The sequence below is a fragment of the Pan troglodytes genome, chromosome 11 (assembly GCF_028858775.2).
Source record: "Pan troglodytes isolate AG18354 chromosome 11, NHGRI_mPanTro3-v2.0_pri, whole genome shotgun sequence".
Taxonomy (NCBI): domain Eukaryota; kingdom Metazoa; phylum Chordata; class Mammalia; order Primates; family Hominidae; genus Pan; species Pan troglodytes.
This window is the reverse complement of record NC_072409.2, coordinates 67,659,200-67,683,257: the sequence shown is the minus strand read 5'-3', so window position 1 is coordinate 67,683,257 and position 24,058 is coordinate 67,659,200. Positions and strand designations below refer to the sequence as shown.

General features: G+C 40.7%; 1 protein-coding gene and 1 long non-coding RNA gene across 16 annotated transcripts in view; one reads left to right on the top strand and one right to left on the bottom strand.

Annotated features, from left to right (window-relative positions):
• The window catches only part of VPS13A (vacuolar protein sorting 13 homolog A), a 239,659-nt gene extending 216,967 nt beyond the window's left edge, over positions 1-22,692 (bottom strand). For 9 of the 15 annotated variants that reach the window (XR_010148689.1, XR_010148692.1, XR_010148694.1 and 6 more), the window contains exon 1: positions 22,111-22,604. Coding sequence is in view for 6 of the 15 variants with exons in the window: in XM_016960976.4 (XP_016816465.1) it covers positions 22,111-22,210 (100 nt within the window). In the remaining 9 variants the exon portion in view is untranslated. Of the gene's footprint in view, positions 1-22,110 lie in introns of all 15 variants that reach the window. The other 6 variants (XM_016960977.3, XM_016960984.4, XM_016960980.4 and 3 more) reach the window with 4 other exon arrangements.
• LOC134807665 (uncharacterized) lies at positions 22,199-23,158 on the top strand. Its single transcript, XR_010148698.1, has 2 exons — positions 22,199-22,288; positions 23,009-23,158. It is a non-coding gene; the product is annotated as an uncharacterized LOC134807665 (long non-coding RNA).
• Positions 23,159-24,058: the final 900 nt, after the last annotated feature.

Genomic DNA, 24,058 nt, shown 5'->3' with positions numbered 1-24,058 from the left:
ATTTTAAAAAGTTAATACGTATGCTTCATTCCTGTCATAATCAGAAAAATATATAAATAATGTGCATAACAGATAATATAATCTGCCTATAATCTTATTATCTCACCTTCATTCTTCTACATAGTCTAACAGAGTATGCTTGACCAAATCTTCACTAATTGTATCTTTTGACCTCTGCAATTGTAGCTCAATGTTAATATATACAAACATTTTAATCAGAATTATACAAATGAGTCTAACAAAGTAGCATGATACAAGATCAACATGCAAAAAGTAAACTACATTTAAATATACTTGCAATAAACCATTGCGAAAAAATTATTTAATGCAAAATCAGTAAGCCCCAAGATACATAAATAAAAACTTCCCAATTCAAAGCCAATAAAAAAAGAAAATGAGAAAAATAATAGAACATAATGTCTAAGAACTATAGGACAATTGCAAAAGCTGTAACATACAGGTAATGGGATTAATGAAAGTTTAAAATACACTGCTATAACATTAGGATGTTACATGTAACCCCATCGTAACCACAAAGAAAATATCTTTAGAACATACACAAAAGTCATCCAGGCATGGTGGCAGGCACCTGTAGCCCCAGCTACTTGAGGAGGCTGAGGTGGGAGGATCACATAAGCCTAGAAGTCCAGCTTGGGCAACACAGCGAGACCTCATTGCTATCTTGATGTTAATATTAATTATGTTATTAGTTAATTAAACACAAAATGAATCAAAGTTGTTATAAAAAATTAACTAAACCAAAGGAAAGGCACTAAGGGGTAAAACAGAAAGAAGAAATGCTGTAAGACACATAGAAAGTAATTAGCAAAATGGCAATATTAAGTCCTTCCCTATCTGTAACTACTTCAAATATAAATGGCTTAACTCTCCTACAAAAAGACAGATTGGCAGAATGGATTAAAATAAACAGGATCCCAGCCGGGAGCGGTGGTTCACGCCTGTAATCCTGGCACTTTGAGAGGCTGAGGCAGGTGGATCACCTGAAGTCAGCAGTTCGAGACCAGCCTGACCAAAATGGTGAAATCCCATCTCTACTAAAAGTACAAAATTAGCCGGTCGTGATGGTGCATGCCTGTAATCCCAGCTACTTGGGAGACTAAGGCAGGAGAATTGCTTGAACCCAGGAGGCGGAGGTTGCAGTGAGCCGACATCACGCCACTGCACTCCAGCCTGGGCAACAGAGTGAGACTCCATCTCAAAATAAATAAATAGAGAGAAAGAGAGAGAGACAAAAAAAAATAAAAGTACGTGGTCTACAAGAAACTCACTTTGGCTCTAAGGACACTCATAGGTCAAAAGCAAAAAGATTTAAAAAAAAGTAAGCCCATGCAAAAATAACCAAAAGAGCAAAGATACCTGGGCATCACTAATCCAAAACTCCAAAATCGGAAACTTTCTGAGTGCAGACATAATACCACAAGTGGATGATGAAGATAAAGATGATGATGTTACCAATGCAAAAAGGTACCTATAGAGCACATGCTACATGGTGAAAATGTGTGATGGGCTTATTAAAGGACTGGAGCAGCAGGCATTCATAACAGAACAATAAATTATGACAGTTTATAAAATCCGAGACTTCTCAGACAAAAAAGAGTTAGTGAGGCAGATGGTTCTGGAGGAAACATTTTTAAAAGCCATCTAGCAAAATGCCTCCTAATCCCTTGAGGATCCAATTCCGGGCCCCTCAACTGCTTCTAATGTTTCTTCTCACTTGAAAAAAAAAATAAATAAATACAGTACATTCTACAGTTACCTTTTAATCAAAACACAGCATTGTAGGTGGAGACTGAGAGCCTGCCTGCCACTGTTTGTTGCTGCTGCTGTTTAACAGTGGATACATATATTCCCAGTGATGCTACTGTGCTGCTTACTCACCCTGAATACATTATATTTTCAGTGAATTAATGGTACCTCATATGTCTTACTGTTAAGAACTTACGTGTGAATAAATGTGAGAAAATTATTGCTGATCAGCATATAAATTCAGTCAAGAATAATGATGATGCCAAACAACCACAGATTGTCCACATGGGCAGCTGAGACAGTGACGCCTTTCCTTTCTGATGGTTGAAGGTACACAAGCTTTGTTTCATGCAGAAAATTATTTAAAATATTGTATAAAATTATCTTTGGGCTATGTGTACAAGGTATATTTGAAACATAAATGAATTTTGTGTTAGACTTGGGTCTCATCTCCAAGATATCTCATTATGTATATGTATGTATTCTAAAATCTGAAGAAAAAAAAAATCCAAAATCCGTATCACTTCTGATTCCAAGCATTTCAGATAAGGCATATTCAACCTATAGTAATATTAGACATATAAACTTTAAGTCAAAATCTGCTACAAAAAACGAAGAAGGGCATTATATAACGATAAAACCGACACTTCACTAAAAAGATGTAACAATTATAAACATGTATGCACCAAACATGAGACCAGCAAAACATATGAAGCAAACACTGACAGAATTGAGGAGAGAAATAGATAGCACTACATTAGCAGTAGAAGGCTTCAATACCCCACTTTCAGTAATGGACAGAACAACCACACAGAAGATTAATAAGGAAATATAGGACTTAATACTATTGACCAACTGGAACAAAAGACACATACAGAACACTCCACCCACCAACAGCAGAATACACATTTTTCTCAGGTGCACATGGGACATTCTCCAGGATATATGTGAGGTCATAAAACAAGTGTCAAAATTTTTGTAAAGAGAAAAGAAAACATATAAATGGTCAATAGGTATATATATGAGAAAAGGCTCAGCATCACCCATCATCAGATAAATAAAAATCAAAACCACAAGAAGATATTACCTCAACCTATTAGACTGGCTATCATCAAAAAGACAAAAAAATAAATGCTGGTGTGACTGTGGAGAAAGGGAAACTCTTACACACTGTTTTTGGGAGTATAAATTAGTACAGCCATTATAAAACACACTATGGAAGTTCTTCAAAAAATTTAAAAATAAAATTACCATATGATCCATCATTCCCACTAATGTATAAATATCCCAAAGAAATGAAATCAGTTTGTTGAAGAGAAACCTGCACTTTATGTTTATTGCAGCACTTTTCACAAAAGCCAAGATATGAAATCAAGTGTCTACAAACAGATGCACTGCTAAAGAAAATGTGGTATATATATATACACAGTGAAATGCTATTCCCCATTAAAAAAATATATATATATATATAATCTTGTCCTTTGCAGCAACACAAACGCACCTGGAAGGCATAATGCTAAGGGAAATAAGCCAGGCACAGAAAGACAAATACTGCATGATTTCACATGTGAAATCTAAAAAAGTTGACATCTCATAGAAGTAGTGTATAGAATAGTGGTTGCCAGAGGCTGGGGAATACTGGCAAGAGGGGAAATAGGTAAAGATTGGTCAATGAGAATAAAGTTACAGTAAGATGGGAAGAATAAGTTCTGGTGTTCTATTGCACAGCAGAGTGACTATGGTTAACAATACTGTATTGCATGTTTTAACATAGCTAGAAGAAAGATTTTGAATGTCCTCACCACAAGGAAATGATGAATGTGTAAGGTGATGGATATTCTAAATACCAATTTGATTTTTATACAATGTATACATGTATTGAAACATCACCCTGTACCTAATAAATATGCACAATACATGTCAATTAAAAACAAAATTGTAAAATTATAAAAGATTGACGTTATGCAAGGTATCTTTTCTAGTAACAATAAATAAATAAAATAAATAAGGAAATAACAGATGGAAACAGAACAATGAACAAATATATGAAAATTAGGCACTCAAATAAGAAATGGGTCAAAAAGGTAATCCCAAGAAAAATTAGAAAGTATCTTGAGATGAAAATAAAAAGACTGTACCATCATAATTAGTATGATACAGCAAAAGCAGCGCTAGAAGGAACATAAAGCTGTAAATGTTTATGTTTAAAAAGAAGAAACATCCCAAATCACCACCTAAATTTATTCCTTAAGGAAATAGGGAAAAAAACAAAACAAAATGCAAACCTAGCAGAAGGGAGAAAATAATAAAGATCAGAGCAAAGATAAGTGAAAGAGAATGGAAAAAAAATAAAAATAAAAATAAAGCATTCGTTTTCTTTTTTTTTTTTTTTTGAGACGGAGTCTCGCTGTGTCGCCCAGGCTGGAGCGCAGTGGCACGATCTCAGCTCACTGCAACCTCCGCCTCCTGGGATCAAGTGATTCTCCTGCCTCAGCCTCCTGAGTAGCTGGGATTACAGGGGCCCACCACCATGCCCAGCTAATTTTTGTATTTTTAGTAGAGACGGGGTTTTGTCATGTTGGCCAAGCTGGTCTCGAACTGCTGACCTCAGGTGATCCACCCGCCTCAGCCTCCCAGAACGCTGGGATTACAGGCATGAGCCACTGCACCGGGACACCGACTGTTAGTTTTCTAAAAAGATCAATAGGTTGGGCACGGTGGCTCACGCCTGTAATCCCAGCACTTTGGGAGGCCGAGGCAGGCGGATCACAAGGTCAGGAGATGGAGACCATCCTGGCTAACATGGTGAAACTCGGTCTCTACTAAAAATACAAAAAAATTAGCCAGGTGTTGTGGCGGGCACCTGCAGTACCAGCTACTCGGGAGGCTGAGGCAGCAGAATGGCGTGAACCCGGGAGGCGGAGTTTCCAGTGAGCCGAGATTGCGCCACTGCACTCCAGCCTGTGTGACAGGCTTATACCATATTCAAAAATTAACTCAAAATGGATCCAAGAGCTAAATGTAAAACCGAAAACTATAAAACTTAGAATAAAGCATAGGGGGAAAGTTCTGTGACACTGCATTTTGCAATGATTTCTTGGATATAACACCAAAAGCATAGGCAACAAAAGAAAAAAAAAATAGGTGAATTGGACTTCGTCAAATGTTAAAACTTTTATTCCTCACATGACACTATATACAGTGAACAGACAACAGAGAGGAGTCAGGGTGGCCAAGTAGACACAGAGTCAGGAAGAGCTTCCACCACCAAGAGACCAGGCCATCAAGAAGACCAGCACACTCTGAGCAGATCTTCGGAAGGAAGGCACTGAGAGTGGACAGAAGGAGGATGCAGATCCTGGGCTGAAGGAGGAGAAAGCTGGGAACCTTACAGGGAGTTCCCCTAGCACCATGACTCATTCTGACCCCAAATGCTCCTGGGGAAAGGATGAGTTAAACAGGCATGGAGTAGCCTGTTCTTGCCATGGACCTCTAGAATCCTAGCTGAAGGAGGCTCCATGACCCCTACAGACATTTGAGGTTGCAAAGACAGCTGCTTGGGAAGTTGGCAGAAACAGGACTCCAGTCTGCACGGAGCCCAGAAGGCCTGGTGTGGGAATGGCTGCAGTGGAGCATGGCCAGGGATGTCCATCTCCCAAAGCTCACCACACACCTCTAGGTAGCTTTGGTCTTTGTTGACTATTGGACCTAGACAGAACAGAACTATCTTGCCCATGGCACAGGGCTTGTCGGATTTGAGTGCCCCCCGCAACCCCCATCCCTGGTTGCCTGTTCCACAGTCCCTGCCTGGCCACATCCAATTGCAATGGACGCTGATGCCCAACCGCAGCACTTCCCGACAGCCACCACTATAGCTCCTTTGCTGGCAAGCCCCAGGTAACCACCAGAGAGCACTTGCACATGGGCCTCCACCAGCATCCACCCACGCACAGCTTCCCCGCACTGTTTTGCCAGGACACCGTCACCCACAGCCTCCCCCGACGGCTTTTCCAGTGTATATGCAGGCCTTACCACCCTACTGTCACCACCCCAACCAAGCACTTTTGCCGGCCCCACCATCAGAGTGTTGTTGCCCAGCAGACCGGGAACACCTTGGCCCCACCAGTGCAATGGGTGCTTAACCTCGAGGAGACAGAGAACAAAGTCATGTGCCTAGTCCTAACACCCCAGGGTTAGAGCATGCATGCCAGAAGTGCTGAGCTGAGCCTTGGTACCCAGAAATCATCAAGAAACTATGCCAGTCGACTAAACTCAACTTATATCAAGGTCAAACCCTTGGGGCATCCAAGAATATAAAAGCAAAAAGCCTCATTCAAAGGACAGCAACTGGAGAGATTAAAGGAACATCAGCCCACAAAGATGAGAAAGAATCAGGGCAAGAATTCTAGCAACTCTATAAGCCTGAGTGTCTTCTTACCTTAAAATGACTGCAGTAGCTCCCCAGCAATGGTTCTTATTTTATATATTTATTTTTTTGAAGAGAGAGTTTTGCCCTGTCGCCCAGGCTGGAGTGCAGTGGCACAATCTCGGCTCACTGCAACCTCCACCTTCTGGGTTCAAGTGATTCTCCTGCCTCAGCTTCCTGGGTAACTAGGATTACAGGTGCCCACCACCACACCCAGCTAATTTCTATATTTTAATTAGAGACAGGGTTTCACCATGTTGGCCAGGCTGGTCTTGAACACCTGACCTCAAGTGATCCGCCCGCCTCAGCCTCCCAAAGTGCTGGGATTACAGGTGTGAGCCACTGTACCCAGCCTAGTGATGGTTCTTAATCACACTGAAATGATGGGCATAAAATTCAGAAGATACCGAAATTTGGGAGAAAGTTGAAACCCAATCCACGGAATTTAAGGACTCCAGTAAAATGAGTCAAGAGCTGAAAAACGAAATGGTCATTTTAAGAAACAACCAAACTGATCTGACAGAGCTAAAAAACTCACTACAAGAACTTCACGATATCACTGGAAGTATTAACAGCAGAACAGATTAAGCTGAGGAGGGAATCTCAAGAACTTGAAGACTGGTTCTTCAGTATCAACTCAGACAAAAATAAAGGAAAAATAACTTTTCAATGGAAAAAAATCTCCCAAAAACATGAGATTATGTGAAGAGATCAAATCTACAACTCACTGTTGTCCCTGAAAGAGAGGGAGAGAAAACAAGCAACTTGGAAACATATTTGAGGATACTGTCAACAAAAATTTCCCCATCCTAGCTAGAGAGGTTGACATGCAAATTCAGGAAATTCATAGAACCCCTGCAAGATACTATACAAGATGACCATCCCCAAGACACATAATCATCAGATTCTCCAAGGTCAATGTGAAAGAAAAAAAAAATAAAGGGAGCTAGAGAGAAGGGGCAGGTCTACTACAAAGGGAATCCCATCAGGCTAGCACCAGACCTTTCAGCAGAAATCCTACAAGCCAGAAGAAATTGGGGGCCTAATTCAGCATCCTTAAAGAAAAGAAATTCCAACCAAGAATTTCATATCTAACCAAACTAAACTTCATAAGTGAAGCAGAAATAAAATATTTTCAGACAAGTAAATGCTAAGGGAACTCATTACCACCAGACTTGCCTTTTAAGAGGTCCTTAAGGGAGTACTAACCATGGAAATGAAAGACCATTACCGCCTACCACAGAAACACACTTAAGTACAGAGACCACTAACTCTATAAAGCAACTATACAATCAAGTCTGCATACCAACCAGCTAACAACACGATAACAGGATGAAATCAGCACATAACAATATTCATCTTGAATGTAAACAGGCTAAACATCCCACTTCAAAGGCACAGAATTGCAATTCATATGAAGAACCAAGAACCAATTGTATGTTGTCTTTATGAGACCCATTTCATATGCAATGCCACCCATAGGCTCAAAGTAAAGGAATGGAGAAAGATCTATCAAGCAAGTAAAACAAAAAAGGGCAGGCATGGGTAACTTATTTCAGACAAAACAGACTTGAAACCAACAACAATCAAAAAGGACAAAGAAGGGCATTACAAAACAATAAAAGGTTGAATTTAACAAGAAGACTTAACTATCCTAAATACGTATATACCCAACACTGGAGCACCTAGATTCAAAAAAGAAGCTCTCAGAGACCTACAGAGACTTGCACAACCACACAATAATAGTGGGAGACTTCAAAAACCCACTGACAGTATTAGACAGACCTAAAGTTAACACTTCACCAAATGGACCTAACAGAGTTCTACAGAACACCTCACCCAACAAAAACAGAATATACATTATTCTCATATGCACATGGCACATATCTAAAACCAACCACATGCTCAACCATAAAGCAATTCTCAACAAATTAAAAATCCCACAATCATACCAACCATGTTCTCAAGATGACAGTGCAATAAAAATAGGTAACAATACCAAGAAGATCTCTCAAAACCATACCATTCCATGGAAATTAAACCACTCCTGAATGACTTTTGGGTAAACAACGAAATCTTAATTTCACTGAAATCAAGAAATTCTTTGGGCCAGGCACGGTGGCTCATGCCTGTAATCCCAGTACTTTGCAAGGCTTAGGTGCGGGGATCACTGGAGCCCAGGAGTTCAAGACCAGCCTGGCCAACGTGGTGAAACATTGTCTTTACAAAAAATACAAAAAAAATTAGCCAGGTGTAGGAGTGCACACCTGCAGTCCCAGCTACTCAGGAGGCTGAGAGGTGGGAGGACTGCTTGAGCCTGGAAGGTGGAGGCTGCAGTGAGCCATGTTCATGCCACTCCACTTCAGCCTCGGCAACAGGGCAAGAACCTGTCTCAAAAAAAAGAAGAAGAAAAAGAAAAGAAAAGAAAGGAATTATTTGAAACTAATGAAAACAAAGATACAATATACCAGAATCTCTGGGACATAGCTAATGTAGTCTTAAGAGGAAAGTTTAGAGTGCTAAATGCCCACATCAAAATGTTAGAAAGATATAAAGTTAACAACTAACATCATGCCTAGAGGAACTAGAAAAATGAGCAAATCAACCCCAAAGCTAGCCACAGAAAAGAAATAACCAAAATTAGAGTTGAACTGAACAAAAAAAATACAAAAGATGGTTCCTTAAAAGAATAAATAAGATAGACTGCCAGCCAGACTAACAAAGAAAAAAAAAGAGAGAGAGGAGAGCCAAATAAACACAATTAGAAATGGCAAAGGGGACATTACCACTGACCCAGAGAAATACAAAAAATCCTTAGAGGCTATTATGAACATCTCTATGCACACTAACTAGAAAATCTACAAGAAATGGATGAATTCCTGGAAACATACAACCTCCCAAGATTGAACCTGGAAGAAACTGAATACCTCAACAGAGCAATAATGAGTTCTGAAATTGTATAAAAAGTCTACCAACCAGAAAAAGCCCTGGACCAGATGGATTCATAACCAAATTCTACCGGACATATAAAGAAGAGCTGGTACCAATCCTATTGAAACTATTCCAAAAAATTGAGAAGGAGGGACTCCTCCCTAACTCATTTTATTTTATGAAGCCGGCATCATTCTGATAACAAAACCTGGCAGAGACATAACAAAAACAGGAAACTTCAGGCCTATATCCCTGATTAACATAAATGCAAAAATCTTCAACAAAATGGTAAACCAAATCCAGCAGCACATCTACCATGATCAAGTAGACTTTATTCCTGGTATGCAAAGTTGGTTCAATATACACAAATCAATAAGTGTGATTCATTACTAAACAGAACTAAAAACAAAAACCACATGATCATCTTTTTAGATTCAGGACTTTTGATAAAATTCAACATCCCTTCATGTTAAAAACCCTCAAAAGACTAAGCATCAAAGGAATATACCTGGAAATAATAAGAGCCATCTATGAAAAACCCACAGCTAACATCACACTGAATGGGCAAAAGCTGGAAGTATTCCCCTTGAGAACCAGGACAACACAAGGATACCCACTTACTCCTATTCAACATAGTTCTGGAAGTCTTAGCCAGAGCAATCAGGAAAGAGAAAGAAATAAAAGACATCCAAATAGGAAGAGAGGAAGTCAAATCATCCCTCTTTGCAGACGGTATGATTCTATACCTAGAAAACTCCATAGTCTCTGCCCAAAGGTTCCTAGAACTAATAACTTCAACCAACTTTCAGGATACAAAATCAATGTACAAAAATCAGTAGTATTTCTATATACCAATAACATCCAAGCTGAGAGCCAAATCAAGAATTCAATCCCATTCACAATCGCCACAAAAAGAATAAAATGCCTAGGAATAGAGCTAATCAGAGAGGTAAAAGATCTCTACAATGAGAATTGCAAAACACTGCTCAAAGAAATCAGAGACAACACAAACAAATGGAAAAACATTCCATGCTCATAGACAGGAAGAATCAAAATTGTTAAAATGTCCATACTGCCCAAAGCAATCTACAGCTTCAATGCTATTCCTATCAAACTGCCAATGTTATTTCTCACAGAATTAGAAAAAACTATTTTAAAATTCATACTGGCCCAAAAAAGGAGCCTGAATAGCCAAAGCAACCCTAAACCAAAAGAATAAAGCCTGAGGCATCACACCACCTGACTTCAACCTATACTAAAAGGCTACAATAACCAAAACAACATGGCACTGATACAAAAACAGACATGTAGACCAATGGAACAGGTCAAGAGCCCAGAAATAAAGCCAGACACCTACAACCATCTGATTTTAACAAAACTGACAAGCAATGGGAAAAGGACTCCCTATTCAATAAATGGTGTGGAGATAATGGCCAGCCACATGCAGAAGACTGAAACTGGATCCTACCTTTCACCATATACAAAAATCAACTCAAGATAGATTAAAGACTTAAATGTAAAACCTAAAACTATAAAAACCCTAGAAGAAAACTTAGGGAATACCATGCTGGACATAAGCCCTGGCAAAGATTTCATGATGAAAATTCCAGAACTACAAAAAAAAAAAAAAAAAAAAAAAAAAAAGGCAAGTGGGACCTAATTAAACTAAAGAGCTCTTGCACAGCAAATGAAACTGTCCACAGAGTAAACAGACAATCTACAAAATGGGAGAAAACATTTGCAAGCTATACATCCAACAAAGATCTAATTATCCAGAATCGATAAGGAACTTAAACAAACAAGCAGAAAACTAACAACCCCATTTAAAAAATGGGCAATGGACATGAACAGACACCTCTCAAAAGACACATGCGGCCAAGAAACATGGAAAAAGAAAACTCAACATCACTAATCATTAGAGGAATGCAAATAAAAAGCAGTGAGATACGATCCTACACCAGTCAGAACGGCTATTATTAAAAAGTCAAAAATAGCAGATGCTGGTGAGGCTGCAGAGAAAAGGGAACACTTACACACTGCTGGTGGGAATGTAAATTAGTTCAGCCACTTTGGAATGCAGTCTGGAGATTTAAGAACTAAGAACTACCAAAGAATTAAGAACTACCATTAGAACCAGCAATCCCATTACTGGGTATATACCCAAAGGACCATAAACTGTCCTACCATAAGGACACATGCATGCGTATGTGCATCACAGCACCACTTCACAATAGCAAAGACATGGAATCAACATAGATGTCTGTCAACAGTGGACTGGATAAAGAAAATGCAGTATATGTTCACCATGGACTACCACACAGCCATGAAAAGGAGCAAAATCATGCCCTTTGCAGCAACATGGATGCCACTGGAGAGCATTATCCTAAGCGAGTTATCACAGAAAAAGAAAACCAAATACTGCATATTCTCACAAGACGGAATTAAAACTTGAGTACTGTGTTAGTCCATTGTTGTGTTGCTATAAAGAAATACCTGAGCCTGGGTAATTTACAAAGAAAAGAGGTTTAATTGGCTCATGGTTCTGCAAGCTGTACAGGAAGCATGGCACCAGCATCTATCTGCCCAGCTGCTGGGGAGGACGCAGGAAGCTTTCAATCATGGCAGAAGGCAAAAGCGGAGCCAGAACATCACATGGCCACAGCAGGAGCAAGAGGGGGAGTGCATAGGGAGGTGCCACACACTTAACCAGATCTTGCAAGAACTATTGCAAGGACAGCACCAAGCCATGAAAGATCCACCCCTATGACCCAACTGCCTCCCACCAGTCCCCACCTCCAACAATGGGGATTACAATTAAATGTGAGACTTGGTGGGGACATGTATTCAAACTCTATCCAGTACACATGGACACAAAGAGGAAACAACAAACACCAAGGCCTACTTGAGGGTGGAGGGTGTGGGGAGGGTGAGGATCAAAAAACTATCTATCGGGTACTATGCTCTCTACCTGGGTGACAAAATAATTTATACATCAAACCCCAGTGACACACAATTTACCCACACAACAAACCCACACATGTACCCCATGAACCTAAAATAAAAGTTAGCAGGGAAAAAAAGGAAGAAAAGGTAACACACAAAATGGGAAATATTTGCAAATCATATATCTGATAAGCAGCTAACATTTTGTGTGTGTGTGTGTGTGTGTGTGTATGTTTGTATGTAAACTCTTACAACTCAAAAAACAAACAACCTGATTAAAAGATGGACAAAGGACTTAAATAGATGTTTCTCCAATTAAGATATACAAATGGTCAATAAGCCCATGAAAAGATGTTCAACATTACTAATTAGAGAAATGTAAATGAAAACTACAAGATACCACCTCATATCCATTAGGATAACTACTATCAAAAAAAGAGAAAATAAATGTTGGTGAGGATGTGGAGAAATGGTGACCTTTGTACACTGTTGGTAGGAATGTAAAATGGTGCAGTCACTATAGAAAGTAGTACGATAATTCCTCAAAAAAATTGATAATGGAATTACTATATGATCCAGTAATTCTGCTTCTGAGTATGTAACCCAAAAATCTGACAGCACAGACTGAACTTCAAAGAAAAATATCCATGTTCATAACACCATTATTCACAACAGCCAAAAGGTGGAAGCTGCCCAACTATTCATCAACAGATGAATGGAGAAACAAAATGCAGTATATACATACAATGGGATACTATTTAGCTTGAAAAATTATTGAAATGCTGACATTTCCTACAACACGGATGCACCTTGAGGACATTATGCCAAGTAAAAGGAACCAATAACAAATGGCAAATACTGTATAATTCCACTTATACTTCAAGTATTCGAATTTACAGACATCAAAAGTAGAATAACGGTTACTGGGGTCTGGAAAGACGGTGGAATGGGTAGTCATTGCTTAACGGGTAAGTGCTTCAGTTTTGCAAGATGAAGAATTCAGGAGATGAATAATGGTGAAGTCAGGAGATGAATGGTGGTGATGGTTGCACAATGTAAGTGTACTTAATGACATGAAGTGTACACTTAAAATGGTTAAGACAGGCCAGGTGTGGTGGGTCACACCTGTAATCCCAGCACTTTGGGAGGCCGAGGCAGGCAGATTACTAGGTCAAGAGATCAAGACCATTCTGGCCAACACAGTGAAACCCCATTTCTACTAAAAATACAAAAATTAGCTGGGCATGGTGGCATGCATCTGTAGTCCCAGCTACTTAGGAGGCTGAGGCAGGAGAATCGCTTGAACCCAGGAGGCAGAAGTTGCAGTAAGCAGAGATTGCGCCACTGCACTCCAGGCTGGGCAACACAGCAGGACTCCATCTCAAAAATTAAAAAAAACAAATAAATAAAGGAGTTCTTTAGAAAGAAGGAAAATGATTTAAACCAAAAACTCAGATTTACAGGAGCATTAGAGAATTAAGAGATGAAGGTAAATTAAGTCTTTTCTTCCTTATTCTTAAATTAATAGAAAAATGTCTAAAATACTAATAGCAGCAATGCATTGGATTATTACAGCTTATACGTAAGTGAAATTAATGACAACAATGTTACAATGGGCAGAAGGGAGGAATCTGTATACTGTATTGTAAGATAGAGTATTACGTATACTACCTCCATTTTCCATGAAGTAGTACAGTGGGATTTTTTTGTTTTTGTGTTTTTTGAGACAGAGTTTCGCACTGTCGCCCAGGCTAGAGTGAAGTGGCACAATCTCGGCTCACTGCCTCCCAGTTCAAGTGATTCTCATACCTCAGCCTCCTGAGTAGCTGAGACTACAGGCGCACATTACCATGCTCAGCAAATTTTTTGTATTTCTAGTAGAGATGGGGTTTCACCATGTTGACCAGGCAGGTCTCGAACTCTTAACCTTAAGTGATCCGCCAGCCTCAGTCCCCCAAAATGCTGGAATTACAGGCGTGAGCCACTGTACCTGACCTATAATGTTATTTGGACGTGGACCTGGACTAGTTTTAAGTGAACAGCACAAACTGTAAGACAACCACTTAAATAAATTGTTTAAGAAGCATAATTGGTATGCTAAGACAGGAGAAAAAAATTAAATCATATCACATGATCAATTAAAACCAGAGAAGGCAAAAGAGGAGGGGAAGACTGTTTAAAAAGGAAACAAGTATAACAAACAGAAAACAGCTATAAATATGATAAGACACTGTCAAAGGAAAATAAAGGTTTTTCTCTCTACTCTCATATTCGACACAGAACCCTTAGATAACCAGATATGTGAAGTTTTTCCCCCAATCCCTAAACAATTCTCCAACAGACACCAACTATAATTCAATTAAATAATGACACTATCTACCTAGAAATAGTGTCATATCGAGCCGGGCGCAGTAGCTCACGCCTGTAATCCCAGCACTTTGGGAGGCCAAGGCAGGTGGATCACAAGGTCAAGAGATCAAGACCATCCTGGTCAACATGGTGAAACTCCGTCTCTACTAAAAATACAAAAAGTAGCCTGGTGTGGTGACAGGCGCCTGTAGTCCCAGCTACTCGGGAGGCTGAGGCAGGAGAATCACTTGAACCTGGGAGGCGGAGGTTGCAGTGAGCCAAAATTGCGCCACCGCACTCCAGCCTGGCGACAGAGCGAGACTCTGTCTCAAAAAAAAAAAAGAGAGATAATGTCATATCCCACATGGTAAGGGCTCAATTCCATAAGACTGCCCGCCCCTCACTTCAGATGTCAGTCACAAGTCCCAGGCTGTGATCTGTGCTTCTGATTGACCAGCTATAAATCAGGGTTCGCACCTGATTTTATTTGGTTTGATAATCTGCTGGGATAACTCACAAAACTCAGGGAAATACTTATATTTAACAGTTTATCATAAAGGATATTACAAAAGATACAGATAAAGAGATGGACAGAGCAAAGTAAGGTGGTGGGGAGCTTCCATGCCCTCCCCGTTGTGGACTTTGGTATCTGCACAGGTCTTGGAACCAAACCCCTGGAGATACTGAGTGCGTTTTAAACATACACGTCATGACCAAATGGGATTTATTCTAGGTATGCAAGGCTAGTTCAACATTCAAAGATCAATTAATGTAATGTATCACACCAACAGATTAAAAAAGAAAAAAATCCTGTGATAATAGTAATAGATGCAGAAAAAAACATTTGACAAAATCCAGCATTCTTTTGTTTTTGTTTTTTTGAGACGGAGTCTTGCTCTGTCACCTAGGCTGGAGTGCAGTAGCATGATCTCGGCTCACTGCAACCTCCGCCTCCCATGTTCAAGCGATTCTCGTGTCTCAGCCTCCCAAGTAGCTGGGACTACAGGTGCCCGCCACCACACCCAGCTAATTTTTGTATTTTTAGTAGAGACAGGGTCTCACCATGTTGGCCAGGCTGGGCTCGAACTCCTGGCCTCAACTGATCTGGCCACCTCAGCTCCCCAAAGTGCTAAAATTACAGGGATGAGCCATCATGCCTGGCTCCAACATTCTTGAAGGAAAAGAAAACACTCTCAGCAAAGCAGAATAGATGTGTATGTATGACAGAAAGAAAAAAATTAGAGTATTTGTTGCCTCTGAAGATGAGGGTAGGAATAAATTAGGAAAGGTCAGGAAAAAGACTTTCTGGGGTGATGGTCATGTTCTATATCTTGACTGGGTTTGAGTTACATGTGTGTATGTATTTGTCAAAACTCAGTCAATGTACACTTAAGATTTGTATATTTTCTTCTACATAAATCTTACCTCAAAAGGAAAAAAACTAAGCAAATATTGCACTCTAATTAATGATACACATGCTGAAGTATTTAGGAGGAAATGAACGCATCTCTACAACTTATTCTGAAATACATTTAATAATATGAATTGCTGCATGGAGAGATGGACAGATGGACAGGTATGTGACAAAACATGTGTGGTTAAATATTAATGGTATTCCATTATATGGATATGCCAGTTTGTTTATCCATTCACCTGTTGGTGGATACTTGGACTGTTTCCCATTTGGGGCTATTAAAAATAAAGCTGCTATGCACATCTGTGTGCAAATCTTTGTATGAACATATGCTTTCATTTCTCTTGGGTAAACATGTAGAAGCGCAATGGCTTGATAACATGGTTGATGTATGTTCAACTTTTTAAGAAATTGCCAAACTGTTTTCCCAAGTTGTTTAACATTTTACATCCCCAGGAGACATATAATAGAGAGTTCCAGTTTTTCCACATCCTCACCACCACTTGCTATGGTCAGCAATAAAAAGGAATAAATTATTGATTGTACTACCACATGGATGAATCTCAAAATAATTATGCTGAAATAAGCCAGACTGAAAGAATACAAACTGTACAATCCCATTTATCCAAGTCTAGAAAACTCAAGCTAATATGCAGTAACAGAAAGCAAATCAGCAAAAACCTGGGGACAAGAAGGGTATTAGGGACAAGGAGGGTTAGAAGATACGGTTTACAAAAAGGCACAAGGAAACTTCTAGGTATGATAGATATGTTCATTATCATGTGATGATTGTTACCTGCATGCACATATATGCTAAAACTTATCAAATTGTAGACTTTAACGTGTATTTTACTGCATGTTAATTATACGTCAATAAAGCTGTTAATACATAATATTAATGACAGAATCTAGATAATGGGTATATGGAGAGGCACTGTAAAATCTCCTAACACTTTTTATAATAAAATGTTTCATAGTCTTTAAAGTTTTATTAAAGTATCTTAGAACATAAATATAAAAATAATATATAAGGAATTAGAATTGGTCATTAACACCAGACTGTAAGAATCATTTGTTTGGCTCCCTAGTGTATTCTGGGCACAGAAGAATGACTCCTTAAAAATCGAAAACTGTATCCTAACTGAATCTTCATCTTCTGTACTGCTTCTGGTATCATGGCGGTATCCAGCTAAGTGGCCACTAAACACATGATTCTATTATAAAGGGAAAACTGGGAGATTAACATTTCAAAAACAGAATATGTATGTTAGTTAATAGACAAGAAATCTGAACTTCTAATGTTACATAAAGATGTCAGGCATTATCAAAAAAAAATTACAAATTTGTCCAAGTATTGTGATTTCGGAGAAAACAAAATAGAGACAAAGGAGGCTAACTTAAGAAGGGGCTATGAAGTACAGGTACTTCCTGTGTTACAAATGATAATTCTATCACACAAGCCACTTTTACTACTGTTTTTGTCTATTTAAAATTCTAATACTTTTCCCCTTAATGTTCTCTTAAAATGTACCCAACTGTGCATCAAGTCCCCAGTGTCATTTGTTTAAAAAAAGATTTTCATGTCCTACTCCAGATAAATAATTTATAATCTCTGGGGGCAGGTTCAAAAATCTGAATTCATAATAAGCACCTATGGCTGATTCTGATGCAGCCTAGCTCTTAAAGAAAATATGTGAAATGGCCGGACGCAGTGGCTCACACCTGTAATCTCAGCACTTTGGGAGGCCAAGGCAGGTGGATCACTTGAGGTCAGGCGTTCGAGACCAGCCTGGTTGACGTGGTGAAATGCCGTCCCTACTAAAAATACAAAAATTAGCCATGCATGGTGGTGGGCACCTTTAATCCCAGCTACTCGGGAGGCTGAGGCAGGAGACTCACTTAAGGCCGTGAGACAGAGGTTGCAGTGAGCCGAGATCGCGTCACTGCACTCCCACCCGGGTGACAGAACGAGACTCTGTCTCAAAAAGAAAAGAAAAAGAAAAAGAAAATTGCTGGAGAAAGTTGGGAAGATAAATTTCAGATGAGTCTATGAAATATTACCACCTCTCTAACTAGATGATATACGGGAAGGGAGAATTATAAATAGAAGTGTATAAAAAGTATACCTTACCAACATCAAAATTTGCCAAGAGTCAGTCCTGGAATGAAGCTCAATTCCTTTTTCATCCCCTGTAAGACAGAGTCTTCTAGCAGTGAGTCTACTTACTGTATTGAACCCAGTACAGTGGCACTCTTCTGCTGCATTATAGTTAATCAGGTTTTTGGAAAAGTCCTCATTCATATATAAGAATGCTTCCATGGGAAAAATGCATTCTGATTTCCAAGGAATCCATCTCAGCAACAAATTTTCAGAGCACCATCCATTATTAGCAATGACTGAATACTAATTGATACTATTATAGTAACATGCTAATATTGAAATTTGCTGGATTATTTCAGAAGCCTAGCAAAAGCACACATTTACAACTACCAATAGGTCCTTCGCGTTAGACCATAAAATATTATCTTAAAATTTTCCTATGCAGCATCTAGTTTCTTTTTTTTTTTTTTTTTTTGAGGCAGGGTCTCACTCTGTTGGCCAGGCTAGAGGGCAATGGTGTGATCTCAGCTCGCTGCAACCTATGCCTCCCAGCTTCAAGTGATTCTCCTACCTCAGTCTCCTGAGTAGCTGGGATTACAGGCGAGCGCCACAGTACCCAGCTAATTTTTGTATCTTATTTTTTTCGTAGAGATGAGGTTTCACCACGTTGGCCAGGCTGGTCTGAAGTGATCCACCCTCCCCAGTCTCCCAAAGTGCTGGGATTACAGGCATGAGCCACTACGCCTGGCCACCTAGTTTCTATTACAGAAATTTTCAAACAATGTTTTTAAAAAATCCTCCAAATTTATCAAATTACTACTTTTGAAATTCTCAAAGAATATTTAAAAAAAAACTCCAGCTATTATTTAAAGTTTCATTTATCAAAACATAACCAATTTCTATAAATAAAACACTGACATGTTATTTTATTTTATTTTGAGACAGAGTCTCGCTGTCTGTTGCCTAGGTTGGAATGCAGTGGCATGATCAGAGCTCACTGTAATCTCAAACTCCTATGCTCAAGCCATCTTCCCGCCTCAGCCTTCCAAAGTGCTGGGATTACAGGAATGAGCACCACACCTGGACAATGACTTGTTATTTTTTAAATTATTTGTTAAAGACTAAAGTTAGAGGGATCACATTACCTGATTTCTAGACTAACTACAAAGACACAGTTATCAAGACAGTGTAGTATTGGTGAAATGATAGACACACAGATTGAGACAGACTAAAGCCACACAATATTAAGTCTACTGATTTTTTTTTTTTACGAAATGCAAAGATAATTCAATAGAGAAAGGATCCTCTTTCTTAGCAAGTGGTGCTGAACAACTGGATATTTGCATCCACATGCAAACAAATGAACCTCAACCTTCAACACATATCACACACCTTATACAAAAAGAAATCCAAAACCTAAAACTACAAAACTTCCTTAAGAAAACACAGGAGAACATCTTTGACTTTGGGTTGGGAAAAGATTTCTTAGATATGAATACCAAAAGCCATGATTCATAAAAGAAATATTTTATAAACTGGGCTTTTCCCAAAATCAAAAATGTATGCTCTGCAAAAGACAAAATGGGAAAAGACTGAGAAAGTATTTTCAAATTACATATCTGATGAAAAACCTGTATCTTTAATATTTAAAGAACTCTCAAAACTCAACAATAAGAAAACAAACACTCTGGAAAAAGAGTTTGGCTGTTCCTCAAAAGGTTACACAAAGTCAGCATATGACCCAGCAATTCCACTTCTAGGTATATATCCAAGAGAATTTAAAACATACATCCACAAAAAAACTTGTACATGAATGTTCAGTGGCATTATTCATAATATCCAAAAGGTGGATGTTTAGGAATAATCTAAACATCCAGCAACTGGTGAGTATAGATAAATAAATTGTGGTCTATGAATATAATGGAATATTATTCAACCCTAAGAGCAAATGAAATAGTCATACATCCTTCAACATGGAGGAACCTTGAAAATACATTAGGTTAAAGAAGCCAGAAACAAAAGGCCACATATTATATAATTCCATTTAAATGAAATGTCCAGAATTACCAAATCCATAAAGACAGAAAGATTAGGGGTTGCCAGAGGTGGAGTAGTGAGAAGGGAGGAAATTGGGAGTCACTCCTAATGGACATAAGATTTAATTTTGGGGTGCTGAAATATTCCGGAATGAGAGAGTGGTGATGGTTGTACAATTTTGTGACTATACTAAAAAACACTGAATTGTACATTTTAAAAGGGTGAAATTTATGGTATATGAAATAAATCTCAAAAAAAAAAGTACAACCCAATTTAAAACCACTCTTAGGTATTTATCCAAGAGAAATAACAATTATGTTCACACAAACACCCGTACGTGAATGTTTATGACGGCTTTATTTATAACCTCCAAAAACTGAAATATTCTTCAACCAGCAAACAGATAAATACTTACAGTCAGGCGGGCGCAGTGGCTCACGCCTGTAATCCCAGCACTTTGGGAGGCAGAGGCAGGCGGATTACTTGAGGTCAGGAGTTTGAGACCAGCCTGGCCAACATTGCAAAACCCCCTCTCTACTAAAAATTAGCCGGGCGTGGTGGCGGGGTGAGATCAACTGCAAAGGAGCAGCTGAGAGAATTCGGGAGGCTTGATGAACCTTTTATGTGCCATTATTGTGGTGGTGCATACATGCCTCTTAGCATTTGTCAAGACAGAACTGTATCACAAGAGTGAATTTTACTGCATGTAAATTTTAAACAAATAAATAAGTTGATTAATCACACTCTAGACAAACCTCCACCCTGAATGTGGAAGCAAGACTCCACTACAGATCAAAGTTCACCTCAAGTATTCTTAAAGCTTCCTTCTGAGGTACATGGGAGACAAATTTTATTTTCACTTTGCAACTAAGAAGCAGCATAAACAGACTGCAAGTTTCTTGTACTAATCAAACAGGCTGAGCAGCTATCACTATGTCCCTAGTTTTTGTAGTCCACTCACTCTCCATCATGATACTAGGTCCCCACCGTAGTAACATTCTTTAAAATCAAACTAAACTACCTGTTTACATTATCTCATAAACGAGAAGAGTCAAGGTAAGTAGTTTAGAAGAAGACTGGAAGTGTGTGCACAGACAAGAATAAATTACTTTAAATATATATTTAAACACACACACTATTCACACACAAAATTAACCCTCACTTTGGCCTGGGAAATTCATTTCACAAAGGAGTCTAATTTCTAGCGGGTGTTTAAAATAAACAAGCGCATAATGCAAAAACAGATGGAAACACTAAAAATGAGGCTCTCAGTAAGGCAGAATACCACACTAAACGGACACAGGGAAAGCTCGGTCCTTCACCACCTAGGCAGCGTAGGGCCCTGTTCAGCCCGGTCTTTTGCAGGTCTGAGACGTTGCACCGCACGCCCTGGTTTTTCTTTAAAATTCGGCAATTCACTCTGACCCACATATCCTAAAGTCTTGAAAATGTGACACATTCCTAGGTCAGGCTGTTAACTGCAACCACACAAGCAACTGTTTGAGTTACTTTGCACGTGAGTTTCCTTTTTGTTATCCGCCGAACCCAGGCGAGAGAGAGCCGGCGTCCGGGTCCTACGGCCAGAAGGGGGAGAGCAGAAAGCACCACGGGTCTAGCCAGGAATTGAGGCTGGGGAAGCAAGGAAGCGGGCGTCCCCGGTCACAGCGCCCTGCCTTCACGTGCGAGGCAGCATGCAACACGCGGGGGATTTCTGGGGCCTTCGTCATAAACCCAGGGGGGCAAAGGACAGGGATGGGACCCAGCCCAGGAAGGCGTCGTCTCGCCTCCTCGCCCCGCGCGGCTAAAGCCGGACCGTGCGGGGCCAGGGGTAGAGAACGGCCCCTCGCCGGGACTTGAACGCCAGACCCACGGAGCCCACGGCAAGTCCGCTCCGCTCGGAAAATATAGACCTTTTCATCCCGCACTCATGACCCTCTCCTTTCCCCCAAAATATAAACAACTCGAGGGCGGAGGCCAGGGAACTGCCGCCCGGCTTTACGTAACTTGACCCACAGGCGGGCGGCGGCAGGTGGCTGCACCCGGCGAGCAAGGTGCTCGAAGCCCCGAGAACGCAGGACGCCGCTCGGGCAGCGAGACGGCCGGGAAGCACGAGAGGCCGGGGAGCGGCGGCGGCCTCCTTACCTTTCCAGATGCCCAGAGAGAGCTGGGACGTGTCCAAGTCCACCACATAGTCCCCCAAGAACCGGTTCAACACGTCCACGACCACCGACTCGAAAACCATGTTCCTCAGCCGTGGTGGGCACGGCAGCCGGCCCGTGCGCTCCTCCTCCCGCCGCCTTCCCCACGCCCCTCCCTCGAGGTAATTCGGTTCACCGGCTCCGGGGCGGCTTCAGCTGCGGCGCCCCCGCTGGCCCGACGCGCAGCCCTAGCGAGCCCAGCGAGAGACGGAGGCGGTCGCTCTCACGACGCGTGCGCAAGTCTGCGCGCGGCTGGAGGCGGAGCGCGGCGCAGACCTGGGCGCGCAGCCCTGAGAGGCAGGAAAGGCGGCTGCGCGGCCGCGGCTCTGGAGGGTGCCCTTTTCGCGCCGAGCCAGGCTCCTCTTTCCTGTCGGCCCCGCCTCCTCCCCATCGCCTGGCAACGGGACACCGGTCTGGAGCTACCGGATTTTTTCCGACCCCACCCCCTCCTGCAGATCAGCGTCCCCAACGGCCCCCCAGGGCGGGGCGGTTACGCCCGACGGGAACGCCCCTCCCCCTAGAAGGTGGTGGCCGCTTCCACGCGTATGACAGGGCTCGCCCCTGAGTAAGGGTGGGCGGATCCCAGCCCCGTCGCCAGAAGCTTCAAGGGGGCTGTCCCAGGGAGCATCTCCCCTCATCATTACAGGGTGGGAGGGTCCAGCCAGCCTGGGTGTCTCGGTGCCTGTAACCTCCCCGCCTGGTCCTCCGACCGCCTGGCTCTCAGGAGGAGTTAACTTCCTGCTGCGAGTCGAGGATGGAATTACATAGTCCCTGCCCTGCGTCTGAGATGAGCACCCATTTTTGGTCAAGTCATTTATACGGAGCTGTCTTTCATTCCAAAGAGTGACACGCTTCCCTGCAGATAAGAGTTAGAGTCAGCCGGTCTGGAAACTGCTGAACACCCTCCAAGAAATACTGGGAGTGCTGGACCCTTGACCCCTATGCCTCCACCGAACCACTGACCTAAAATAAATTACAATTACAGATCTTTCGACCTGTTTGGTCTTACTTAGAAGTAATCCCAAAGGCCTGAGGTCACAGAGATGCTAAATGTGAGGTTTAGAGAACTGTAATTAATCATCTTCAGGACCGAAAAAGTGTACATTGAGCGTTTTCTCTTTACACGTTAAATGAATAATGATGGATTTCTATTAATTCGTGTGTCATTTTACTACTTTTTGTGCATAGTCACCGACTTTTCAAAATTAAATGTTTAGGGTGTGCCTTTGCAAGTAGAATGCCTGACAAAAACTGTAAGTTTTTACCTGAGTTTATGAATGTTTTTCATATAATTTTATATTTGAAGGACCTTTATGAGGTCTCCAACCTCCTAGTCTTAAATATAATGAAGCTGAAGTGTTAGGGATGTGTGCAAGGTCATACAACCAATGTTCTGTGGAAGAACTGGAACTTGGCCTTTCTGATTGGCTACCACCCCACCTGCTTCTCTCGCATTCAGCTAACAGTCTGCTTCAGAATACCTGCACGGAGAAACGAATAGAGGCTAAAATGCCTAGGAAGGGGAAGAGCTCTACATAATGAGGCATTTTGCCATTGCACTATTAATAAGAAGCCAGATACACAGTAGCTGCAAAATTCTGCTGTTATATCTAGCACTGCAAATTCAAAGTTACAAGAATTTCCAGAACTCCAAAAATCCATGTTAAGTATCTTGCAAACGTTTTCATATTAGTTTTCTACAATCTAGGAAAATTTTGTGGAAGTGAGGAAGGGGAAGGGATGTTGCTGAAAAGTTAGAGGTATAAGCATAAAGCAATGAAAAAAAATTCTGCTGAGGAAGTGTTAGAAATAAGTGGATGCATATTGTAACCGAATTCTTATCTAGTGTTAGATGTATATGAACATGCTTTGTAAATACTAAAAGACAACAT